The sequence below is a fragment of the Pseudoliparis swirei genome, chromosome 22 (genome assembly GCF_029220125.1).
Source record: "Pseudoliparis swirei isolate HS2019 ecotype Mariana Trench chromosome 22, NWPU_hadal_v1, whole genome shotgun sequence".
Taxonomy (NCBI): Eukaryota; Metazoa; Chordata; class Actinopteri; order Perciformes; family Liparidae; genus Pseudoliparis; species Pseudoliparis swirei.
In genome coordinates, this window is record NC_079409.1 from 13,179,652 (window position 1) to 13,192,011 (window position 12,360).

Here is a 12,360-nt window from a genome sequence, read left to right on the forward strand (position 1 = left end):
ACACAGAGCAACAGATGTGCTGACATTATTGTATTATCATTATCATCATTTCTTTTTTGGGGGTTATCCCAGAAACAAAAGAGTCTACCATGTATGAACTCCAAGCTGTGGATGAGCTGGACTTCTTTGGATGTGTCGAGGTGAAAGTGCCTGAAGGAGGGATCAGCCGAGGGAGTGAAGCACTGGAGGTTTTCTATGGCCTTCACGAGCCTGGAGGGGGAGAGACGCACCGAAAGGAAGGGGTCTTACCAATTCGTTCCTCCGAGGTTTAGGATTCGGCTGAACAAGCGTTACCTGCTGTGGGTGACTCGGGCAGCCTGTACGAAGCAGGGTGGATCGGCCTCCTTGAGCAGCTCCTGTGTGTAGGCCATCAGGCCGGTGTGCTCCTGCAGGCCTCGCCTCTCTGAGACCTGGGCAGACAGGGCATCCTCCCTCCTGCTGCGGGATCCCTCCAGGGCCACAACCAGAGCCCCCTGACGCTCCGCCACAGCCGCTCCCAGCTCTCGGATACAGTAGGTCAGCTGGTTCAGAGCCACTGCGCTGTTCGCCTGGAAAAGGAAAGAGTGGGAAGGAAAAAATAAGCAACGACAGATTAGGAATGACAAACACAGAGACAACGTCTCAGCTATGGCCAACACCGAATTGTGTCATTGCACTAAAGCCCCTGGCCTATAGAGGGCCCGCTAATACTGCATGTGCCTTCAGCTGCAGTTGTAGATATACAGTAAAGTGGCAGGATGGACTGGGGATGTATTCCCATTGTATTGAAGCACAATAAACAAGTAGTTTTCTCTTAACCACAGTGTGATGTTGATCAGTGTCACAAATGTTGCCGTTTTGTAAGTTAACATCAGTGCCTTCAGCTTGTTGTACAATAGAAAAGTCATGATTGGATGTCACATGGGATAGTCATGAGCATTGGACCCACACATTGCAGCAGCTTCTCTCACTATTGTTGCACAAAGAACCTTATGAGGACACTTTTGACAAAGCAGATAAATGACAGTTCACCTCCATCTGTTTGATGGCAGCTTCCAGTTGAGTGATCTGACTCTGTATCGTCTCCTGGTTGGCCACGATAAAGGTGACCTCCTTGGTAACCTTGTCCTATGAGACCAAAGCCGAACAGTTAATATTTCGATGCTGCGAACATCGCGATCTGAACCCAGTTGAAACGGACTGACCTTGAGGGCCTGGTAGGCCTGTGCCATAGGCAAGACTTTGTGTCCGTGGTGGACCTGTCGGAGCTTACAAAGTGGGCACAGCAACCTCTGGCAGTCACGGCAGTACCACTGCAGTCTCTCCTGCTCGTGCTCGGTGCACGTCAGGACCTGGAGCACGAAAGAGGGTTGAGCACAATGACAGCAGAAGAGAAGCCACAGAATACAGGGAGCAACACACGGAAACAGACAAACCTTGGGCCGAAAGCTGTTCGTGGGTAGAATGTGTTCGTGCTGAGCTCGCGGCGTTCCCCAGGGGTGGTAGAGTTTGAAACACTCGTTACAGAAGTTGGACTTGCAATCAGCGCAGCCCTTCGAGGCCTCCAGAGACTGGGGAGGCTTACAGAAGCCACACATGATGGCCACACTGCCCAGGCTGACTGTGTGCCTGTACCTGAAGGCAGACGGGGGGGCAGGGAGATGAGGGCCGGAAAGGAGGAGGCATACAACTCAACAAAGGGAAGGTTGAGCTCGTCCGAGTTTGCCCTACTCTCTTTTTAGTAGTTAGGAGTCCAACTCTGTAACGGCCTGACCTGGATTCGTCTCCAGCAGCTGCCTTGTTGCTGCGTCCTGCGCAGTAAAACATGCAGCGTCACGCTTTCTGACCAACACAACCTCTGGCTCGGGAATCAGCCGCTGCACTCATCAAACATTACTCGTCTCAGAGCGCTTTCCCCAAAGCTGCTCCTCGCAGTTTGATCTTCACAGTTGTTAACTGATAAGAGAAGAGGATGATTAACATAAAGAAAGACGAGAAGGACAACGTTGTCACTGTTGTTATTGCACAATACACTGCAGGGTTGGAGCTGCTCCTACAATCTGCTTTTGATCAGAAGAAAAGGAAAGATTCATCATGACTGAAACTCCTTCCAGATCGTTATTTACTGTCTCATTTATAAGGCGTATTGACTCGCTGCCTGTAGGATCTTTATGATTTCTGTTGGTGAGCTGATGATGAGAAATTATCATGGGGTGAAATAACAACACAGCACAAGACATGTTGGTGCCTGCAGTGTCAGCTCTCATTACGCCTGACGTTGCTACACTATAATACACAATATATTACACAGTAAAGTGTATTATACATAATACACACTATATTAGATACTATATTATATATTATAATATACATATTGCATAGTATATTACACATTAAAGTCTATTATACATAATACACACTAAATGACACAGTATATTATACATTCTGATATACATATTGCACAGTATATTACACAGTATATTACAGTAAAGTGTATTATACATATAACACACTATATAACACAGAATATTAGACATGTTATTATAAATATTGCACAGTATACAATACAGTATATTAAACAGTATATTACACAGTGTATTATACAGTATATTATACAGTATATTACACAGTGTATTATACAGTATATTATACAGTATATTACACAGTATATTACACAGTATATTACATAGTATATTACACAGTATATTACACAGTATATTACACAGTGTATTATACAGTATATTATACAGTGTATTATACAGTATATTACACAGTGTATTATACAGAATATTACACAGTGTATTATACAGAATATTACACAGTATATTACACAGTGTATTATACAGTATATTACACAGTGTATTATACAGAATATTACACAGTATATTACACAGTGTATTATACAGAATATTACACAGTGTATTATACAGAATATTACACAGTATATTACACAGTGTATTATACAGTATATTACACAGTATATTACACAGTGTATTATACAGAATATTACACAGTATATTACACAGTGTATTATACAGAATATTACACAGTGTATTATACAGTATATTACACAGTATATTACACAGTGTATTATACAGAATATTACACAGTGTATTATACAGTATATTACACAGTATTACACAGTATATATTACACAGTGTATTATACAGTATATTACACAGTATATTACACAGTGTATTATACAGAATATTACACAGTGTATTATACAGTATATTACACAGTATATTACACAGTATATTACACAGTGTATTATACAGTATATTACACAGTGTATTATACAGAATATTACACAGTGTATTATACAGTATATTACACAGAATATTACACAGTATATTATACAGTATATTACACAGTATATTACACAGTGTATTATACAGAATATTACACAGTGTATTATACAGTATATTACACAGTATATTACACAGTATATTACACAGTGTATTATACAGTATATTACACAGTGTATTATACAGAATATTACACAGTGTATTATACAGTATATTACACAGTGTATTATACAGAATATTACACAGTATATTATACAGTATATTACACAGTGTATTATACAGAATATTACACAGTGTATTATACAGTATATTACATAGTATATTACACAGTATATTACACAGTGTATTATACAGTATATTACACAGTATATTATACAGTATATTACATAGTATATTACACAGTATATTACACAGTGTATTATACAGTATATTACACAGTATATTATACAGTATATTACACAGTATATTATACAGTATATTATACAGTATATATACAGTATATTATACAGTATATTATACAGTATATGACACAGTATATTACACAGTATATTATACAGTATATTACACAGTATATTATACAGTATATTACACAGTATATTATACAGTATATTACACAGTATATTACACAGTATATTATACAGTATATTAACATATTACACAGTATATTACAGTATATTATACAGTATATTACATAGTATATTATACAGTATATTATACAGTATATGACACAGTATATTACACAGTATATTATACAGTATATTACACAGTATATTATACAGTATATTACACAGTATATTACACAGTATATTACACAGTATATTACACAGTATATTACACAGTGTATTATACAGTATATTACACAGTATATTACACAGTATATTATACAGTATATTACACAGTATATTATACAGTATATTACACAGTGTATTATACAGTATATTACACAGTATATTATACAGTATATTACACAGTGTATTATACAGTATATTACACAGTATATTACACAGTATATTACACAGTATATTACACAGTGTATTATACAGTATATTACACAGTATATTATACAGTATCTACATACAAACCTCTCCACAATCCGCTCCAGTGTGAGGTTGCGGAGGCAGTCTGTCAGGCCTTTCTCTCCGAGCTCTACGTCCTGCTGACAGGAAGGACACGGGAACAACATGGGGGGAGGGGCCGCGTCCTTCCGTCTCCGCCCTGGGTATGTCCCGCACACTGAGAGGAGGACGCAGGTGTAAAGGAGGGAAGACGAAGGAGAAGGAGACATGGATAGAGATGTAGATGAGAAAAAAAGCAGTTCACTTTGGAGGATACACAATTTGCTTACACACACACACACACACACACACACACACATACACACAGTGAAACTGCACCTGTTCGCCAGATGCTTACATCCTTGTGTGCCTGCTTAACTCTCTGTCTCTAAAGGCCTTTGCTCTACTTGCACTTCAATCAGTCATGAGTTCAATGCATAACGTGCTGGGTGCTCAGCTGGATACAGATGTGTCCGCTACATCATCTAGAAACCCGGATGCTAGAAGGACAGTGATGTCATATGACGGCGCCATCTTTTAAATTTTACCAAATGATGCCCCTCTAAGTTGACCCATGTCCCAAACACACACATGTATATCATCCACATCCTTTCTGCACCTGTTCGGAGGACCCGTTCCAGGCGGTCAGGGGTCCTGGGCGTGGGTCTTCGAGCCTGTCGTGGGGAGCGAGTGTTGGGTGTGGAGACCGGCGAGTTGGGCTCTGGAGGGAGGTCGGGAGGAGGATACCCTCTTTGTACCAACACCTCCGCCGCACACAGTAGACACACACTGTGCTGACACGGCAGCAGGATGGGCTGCTTCACCATCTCATCGCACACCGGGCAATGCAACTCCTGTTCCATACTCTTCATGTTGGACTGGAGGGGAGAGGTTCAAGAAGAGAACTGAGTGAGGAGTCAGATTAGATAAAGGCCGAGTCACTAGAGTAAAAAAGGAATCCACAGCTCTTTACATCCTGAAGTTCCTGGGACTTGTAAAATAAAAAGTGTGGTGACCGACACTGGTTTTGTGCAGCTGATGTTTGATGTAAAGCACAGGGAGGGAACATGCGGGGGAGGAAATAGCTTTCCCTGACTTCAGGTGTTAGCCTGTCTGGAGCTTCCCCTTCCCCTTTGAACAATCCAGGTATACTATAGACTCATATCGCATAGGATACCATGGTTCGGTAACTGAGTACTACACTCCTCCAAGGAAAAATAAATCATTAAAATAAATCTAGCTTTCAGTTGTCGTTGCTGAGACCTTGGCTTTAAAGCCTTCCTGATTGAGGCCTAGTTCCGGTGTACGCAGCATCCCGTTTCTATGACAACACACACATTAGGTATGCCCCATCATCAGCAGCCCGAAAGCCTTTGAAGCTTTGAACATATTTGTGGATTATAATCACCAAACATCCACCGCGTTATTTGATAAAACGTTCGGCTATAGCCGACGATGATTTCTGGCCTTGCTTTGTATGTGTCCGCCCACAGTGCGCGAGCTTTGCCCAAAAGCGAACCTGTCTTTGATTGGATTAATGCCCCAAAAATGCTCTGACGGAGGAAATGCCTCTCAACCCTTGTTCACAGTCCTGTTCAGACGGGTCGAGAGGAGATATTGCAAACACAATATAATTAAATATGAAGGTGGAGGACAAAAGACGCTGCATGTTGGTATCATGTCTAAAATAAGCACACGTGGTTTAAAAAAAATGAGCGTAATAAAATGAGCGTCATACTTACACTGATGCGAACCAGCGTGTCCATGATAGAGGTGAAGGTTTCTAACTCTGCTTCAGCCATAACGTCCCCTCAAAGATGTCAGCGACACTGCGAGACGACAGCTGCACTTGTTTATTCTAGGGAAAGACGGGGATGTCAATCGTGCGGAGGAGAAGGCGGCCCTGGACCGTTTTTGGTGAACCGCCACAACAGAATTTCGTTTGTGGTGTTTCTCTGCTCAGTGTGAGCTGTCATGCGCGCGCGGATTCTGTGTCTGTCTGAAAGCAGCGACTCGCCTCGGTGTAGAAATAGGATGGGAGGGGGGTTTGGTTGGTCTGGTTAGCTATTTCACAGCCGTATTGCCCAATAAGACATTGAAGATGTTACATTGTTAAAATATGTATTGTTATGTTTACATCATTATCATACTGAGGTTTACATATTTGCATATTTGACAATTTACAAACCAGCTCTCTGGTCTATAAACAATGAAACAGCGGTTACTGCCCTGTATTTCTTATTTTAGAAGAATGAATATGTTTTTAATTACATCGCTTTCTTCTTGATATATTTTTTTATTTAGCAGTTAGTCAAGATTAATCTCCTGGTTGTTGTTTTCAGGTGTTCTAGATGTCCCAATTGTTTGTGGCACAGTTCTCGTAGTACCGCTAGGGGGCGATGTTATGTAAGAAACACGTGATGGTCCTCTCTCAATTGTTGTCCGTGTCCGGAACCTTTGAATATCGGTCGTTATTGAATCCGGATTGTAATTAAGAATGCACCAGCTCCAATTTATGACGTCGATTGTTGTAGCAACCATCTTTCGGCGCAATAGTGTGAATATATCTTGGTCGTGTTGATCGTTATAGTAAATAACTTAAATATTGGTTGCGATATGTTAAATATTTCCAATTTGTCTGCGTTTCAACTTCGCGCGGTGTGGTTTATGTTCGCCTTGGAGAGTTAACGTACGCTTATGTGTCAGACTGCCGCTAAGTGCAAAGACTTAATGAGCAGATCACATAAACATTGTGGCAAATAACGCAGGTTTGGTTTGCGCCTCGTGTTTAGGTAACGCTAGATAGCTGCTCGGTATGTCGGCTGTCAGCAGCCTCGTGCCTGCTCGCTTCTTGACCCTGACAGCTCATCTCGTCATCGTTATCACGATCTTTTGGTCGAGGGTAAGTAAACAGATTGTATTCACGCACTCTAACCCGGAGTTGTATATTAAGTTTGCATTGATGTTGCATCGGTAATGCAAGTGAGTGTTTATCATGCAAAGTTGTTTGAAATGTTTGTTTTCCAGGAAAACAACGTGAAGGCTTGCTTGCCTTTGGAATTCACGCAGGAGCAGTATGACGATGAAGACCGGAAGTAAGGAAACATTTCACACACACACGCACACACACACACACACACACACACGCACACGCACACCAATTAAGAAGAAATGTGACCCACACAGCAAGGTTGTAGTCTAGACCTAAACTGAGAACCATGCAAAGAATAGGCACTCCTCAGATGTATCTGAAAGATCCACATTCCTATAAGTACACCCACAGAAAACTAATTAATTCTCATTCACCTCTTTTATTGACTTTATACTGCATCTGTGTGTATGCACAGGTGACCCATCCCTGAGAAATGTCTTGAGAAAATAATCAAAAGGTGAATTTTACGTTTGTTTTCTTTTTTCTTTCTATTAGCAGTCACAGTCATTATGTTTAAAATAAACAGACGACACAGTGATGTCCCCACTGGTGTGGTCTTGACCTGCCTTGAAATAAAAGCTGAGGTCCTCGTTGTCTGGCACAGAGACCAGACCAAGTGTTAATGCGGTCGAGATGAGACAGAGACCAATTTCAAGCACGCCAACACAACAGGCATACTCTAACATGTCTCTCTTTGTTGCAGGTTGGTGGTGGCACTGGCAGTCACCCTCGGTCTGTTTGCCATAGAGTTGGCTGGGTTCTTCTCAGGAGTGTCCATGTTCAATTGCAGCCAAGGTCTCCTGTGTATCCTTTAGACTGATGATGTGGGTTCCTCATTGATGATGATTGATAGAAGATGATGATATAATTGGCATATGTTACATTCCAGTCAGGGGCCTTTGTTGCTGTATTTACACCCATATCTCCCCATTTGGTTGCTTTCTGACTTCACTCCTACAAGAGCAACAATTACAATGACATGTGTCTTCTGGACAAAGAAAAAGAGGTGGGAAATCATTCTGGCGTAGAATTGATGACCGCCTCAAGAATAACAACAAAATTTGTCGATAAAAAGTTTGAAAATAGATTAGTGATGTTATAAAGTTACTCTAGTTGACAGTTACAATTCCATGACTCCAAGCTCCTGTTTATTTGCCTCGTCTACTATAGCGACAGGAGTCCATGCCAGTGCCTCAGTGGCTCTGCTTTTCTTTCTATTTGAGCAGTGGGAGTGTGACATCTACTGGTGGATCCTTGCCATTTGCAGGTTAGTGTATATAAACTTAGTGTTGTCTGTTTCGTTTTTTCAAAACCATTTCTTTCCCTAACTGATATCAAACCCAGCACTGGCTGTCCACTGCAGCGCATCCGTATCGTTGTCTTTCTTTGTGTTTGAGAAGTGGGAATGCTGGACATATTGGGTTATTTTTGCCATCTGCAGGTTTGTGCTTGTGTGTTGATGTGCATGCATGTATCAACTTTCAGAGAGCAAAGTGCTGGATTAAGTATTAGTAGCTGTGACATGTGACTAACCACTGTTTTCTCTACATGTCTGTCTCTCCCTCCAGTGTGCTACCTGCTTTTGTGGAAATTCTTCTGTTTATCGCTGTTTTTGGACTGAAGAAGAAGCCATTATGAAAGAAAGTATTTATAGAAAAGTTAACAATGTGAGTGTGAAGACAAGTCTCAATCAAGAGATCAATCAATATCAACAGAGACTGTAGCTCCACAAGGTGTGTGGTTCATTAATGATGTACAGAGGAAGGGATGGGTAAACTATGTAACTACTGTATTACATGCATACAGTGAACCAACAAACAAGGACAAGCCGCTCACTGCAATATTTTTATACCTACACACATATTAACAATGTTATTGTAATCTTAAATACATGTTGTAAAAACTATTTATGTGTTGTCTTTTCTTTGGCACTCGTCTATTTTTGGTTTTTAGGCAGATATGTTTTACACCTGTACCAAAACGTATTCACCCAGATTAGCAGAGCATTGCCACCACCAGGGTTTTAATCAATTACAACATTAGATTAAAAAGAGATGGTTTGTAGAAAGATAAACTAAAGTAGATACATAACACTATATGTTACATTAGTATTATTAAATATTGAACTATTTTGAAGAAAGACTCAAACAATGGTAATGGTAATACAATAATTTACAGAAGACAAAAAGGAATATGCAGGATACAATTGTTTCATATTCAGTTCATATTTGATACTATGAAACCCATAAGTACACTAAAATGAAATAATAGACAAATGTACCATGATCTATTAAAGCGCTGGTTTATTCCGCAGCTTCCTTCCTCTTCCGCCATCCACGACTCCGCCCACTGGTCCCCCCGGACATTTGGTCCGGGTGGAGGGAGGTTTATTTTAGTTCCTAGAGCCGATGACAAATTAGCTGTCTGAACCCAGTTAAACCTAATTCACATTTGTTTGACTACAGGGACTCTCATTTAACATCACATCATGGGTACGTATCACAGGATTAATTCGTCATTCAAGTCAACTCACCAAACGTTTGTTTTCGCAGACTTTGTAAAAAAAAAACCTCCAGCAACCAATTATATGGCGGAGCTAACTGTTAGCTAGCTGACGTTCAGACACGGACTGAGAGCAGCTGCGACGTGTCACCGTTTATGCATCGCGTCTCCTCCGAAACATGCACGTGTCACGACGCTGTGTATGCAGAGCGGTACATGAGCCCGACGCGGTGGCCGCTAACGTCCCTTGCTGAGCTCGGAGCTCACAGCAATTTGACGGAAAGGTCCGCGAGCGAGCACTGACGTGGCGTTCCGGTGCGACGAGTCGGCCGAGAGGCGCGAGATGTTCCGACTGCTGAGCTCGACGTGTTCCTGAAATGATAATATCGTGGCTTAAATGCAACAGTCATTCCAGCATATGCTATTTTACAATATATTATTAGACGAAGAATTAAGTCAACAGAGTAAGAATAGTAAGTAACTCGCGGTGAGGTGTGTTGGTTCCTAGCTGAAGTGTCCTGACTTTGCAGTCCTCTCATGAACCCCTTGTGGTCCCTGTAGCGGTGAACACGGGCACCTCTCTCGTCCTGTCCAGCCTGCTGTCAGTGCTGGTCTTTGCCGGGATGCAGATGTTAAGTAAGCAGTTGGGATCCACCCAGTGGCTCACAATCCTGGGAGGTTTCCTCGGCTCAGTCCTCTTCATCTGCTCCCTCACTGTATCCTATTCAACTGCGTCCATCCTCCGTTGCTAATCATTCAACTACACACTTCTTTAATATTTCATTATTTGTTAAAATATCTTTTTTATTTTTAAATAACATGCAATGCTGTTGTCTTGTTTACAAATTCTGCAGCAAAATGCAGCTTCCTAATAACCTGATTTCTCTGAGCTACGTGGTTTCTTGTTTGCATGTAAATCTACCCATATTAAACTGAGGATTGTTCCACCTTAACTTTTGTTTCCAGGCATTTAATAATATGGAAAATCTGATTTTTGGGAAGGGATTCCAAGCCAAGATTTTCCCAGAGAGTAAGTAGAGATGGCACTGAAATCAAACTCATGCCGTCGGGACACAATCTGTCTTTTCCTATGATTTGCCAAGTCATTTGCTGTCTCAGTTTGCACTGAAACATGAGTTAACCGAACATGAGTTAACCCATTTAATACACAACTGGTTAGTGTTGTATTCAGTGGTGTAGTTAATAATCATATTTAATCTCTCAACTTCCAGTTATGCTGTGCCTGTGCCTGTCCCTGTTTGCCTCTGGTCTGGTACACCGTGTCTGTGTCACCACATGGTACGTGACGGTACCTCTGCACATCACCCACAACTCCCTCAACTTCATACAACACGGTTGAAAGTAGTTGTCAAATATGTTTTATTCTAATGCTTTTTCTTTCTTTCTATTCCAGCCTGATATTCTCCCTCTTCGCCTTGTACTACATCAACAAAGTATCGGCAGCTCTCTACCAAGCATCTGCTCCTGCAGTAACTCCAGCAAAAGCTGTCAGCAAGGGCAAAAGGAAGAACTGATGAATCTGTTGGATCCCACTTGCATTCAGTAAATCGGTTAATATTATCGAGCTGCTGATGGCCAGTGCAACAGCTGCTTCATATTTTGTATTATTGTCTCAAATCCATAAACTAAGGTGTATTTCTGAAGGCTTTTTAAAGATTACTAGGGAAGTTATGATCAGTTCAACGACTAAGTTTAAAACCATGATTACATATTGACCTTTTTATTTTTGACTGATCTCAATTTGAATCAAGGCCATACAAAAAGCCTAATAGCCGTCACATTCCTCTGCTAACCTTTCCTCAGCCCTCTTTTTTACACTGATTGCACAGAGATTCAAACATCATGTTATCTGTGTATTCATCAGCACATCAAGTTGCTTTTTTGTTTAATTCATTTTGTAATTAAACTCTGTAAAGTACTTCTGACTGTGATTGCATTCTGTTAAAGTGTGTTTGCTCCGGTGTGTGCGGTGGTATCCTATTAGTGTGAGATGGAAACATGTTCAGGAGAAAGCAGGGGAGGGAAAGAAAAGATAGCTTGTCCTATTTCAAGATGAGAGGCGAAGATGGTCGGTTAGTTCTTTTAGTTAAGTAATAAGCCATGGAATATTGGTCAAAAACACTTATTTAAAAACATGTTTTATAGATTCACATATTTGCACTATTTAGTTAGTATTGGGTGTTGGTGGCCTAAAGGGTGGACAAAGGGTGAGGGTCTCAAACAGATCCCTGGTCAGCTTCCTGGTGCTGCTCCGTGTGAGCAGGGCGTGACTGACAAAGAATCTTCATTAGATAAACACATGCAGGCTTTAAGAGCGGATGTGTATTCAGCCATCGACGTTTACACTTTACTGGCATCAAGGTCGGCCGTTTTAAATCGGAGAGTTCCTGGAAACATTTGTATTGATTTACTGTGTTTTTTTAAAGCTACGTTTAGCGGGGAACATATTGAAAACCGAATCAGACGATGCCTAAAAGCACAAAAGACCATTATTTTCAACCAACGACAGACTAAGCCCAGATCGGCATGCAGGGAGATGTGCATGTTATCATATGAGATTTAT

The 12,360-nt window shown here is 41.0% G+C and overlaps 3 protein-coding genes across 8 annotated transcripts in view; 2 read left to right on the forward strand and 1 right to left on the reverse strand.

Annotated features, from left to right (window-relative positions):
- trim46a (tripartite motif containing 46a) overlaps positions 1-9,603 on the reverse strand; it is a 128,877-nt gene extending 119,274 nt beyond the window's left edge. For all 4 annotated transcript variants that reach the window (XR_008835409.1, XM_056443900.1, XM_056443902.1 and 1 more), the window contains exons 1-9: positions 9,556-9,603; positions 6,085-6,200; positions 4,962-5,220; positions 4,370-4,520; positions 1,416-1,614; positions 1,185-1,331; positions 1,012-1,107; positions 295-548; positions 89-210 (exon numbers count right to left, since the gene is read on the reverse strand). Coding sequence is in view for 3 of the 4 variants with exons in the window: in XM_056443900.1 (XP_056299875.1) it covers positions 89-210; positions 295-548; positions 1,012-1,107; positions 1,185-1,331; positions 1,416-1,614; positions 4,370-4,520; positions 4,962-5,220; positions 6,085-6,144 (1,288 nt within the window). In the remaining variant the exon portion in view is untranslated. The remainder of the gene's footprint in view (positions 1-88; positions 211-294; positions 549-1,011; positions 1,108-1,184; positions 1,332-1,415; positions 1,615-4,369; positions 4,521-4,961; positions 5,221-6,084; positions 6,201-9,555) is intronic.
- Positions 6,833-9,180, forward strand: LOC130212747 (transmembrane protein 107-like). Of its 3 annotated transcripts, XM_056443920.1 has the most exons (6): positions 6,833-7,244; positions 7,370-7,437; positions 7,978-8,078; positions 8,445-8,541; positions 8,619-8,715; positions 8,843-8,927. In XM_056443920.1, exons 1-5 carry the CDS (start codon positions 7,158-7,160, stop codon positions 8,668-8,670), a joined length of 405 nt encoding a protein of 134 aa, XP_056299895.1. In that variant the 5' UTR covers positions 6,833-7,157; the 3' UTR covers positions 8,671-8,715; positions 8,843-8,927. The 3 variants fall into 3 exon arrangements, with proteins under 3 accessions (XP_056299895.1, XP_056299894.1, XP_056299893.1); XM_056443919.1 differs by lacking the exon at positions 8,445-8,541 and having other exon boundaries at positions 6,840-7,244; positions 8,843-9,180; XM_056443918.1 differs by lacking the exon at positions 8,619-8,715 and having other exon boundaries at positions 6,848-7,244; positions 8,843-9,180.
- A 61-nt stretch (positions 9,604-9,664) lies between the features above and the next one.
- Positions 9,665-11,715, forward strand: krtcap2 (keratinocyte associated protein 2). Its single transcript, XM_056443921.1, has 5 exons — positions 9,665-9,766; positions 10,338-10,492; positions 10,743-10,806; positions 11,009-11,075; positions 11,191-11,715. The coding sequence occupies exons 1-5, from the start codon at positions 9,763-9,765 to the stop codon at positions 11,309-11,311; spliced, it is 411 nt and encodes a 136-aa protein (XP_056299896.1). The 5' UTR covers positions 9,665-9,762; the 3' UTR covers positions 11,312-11,715.
- Positions 11,716-12,360: the final 645 nt, after the last annotated feature.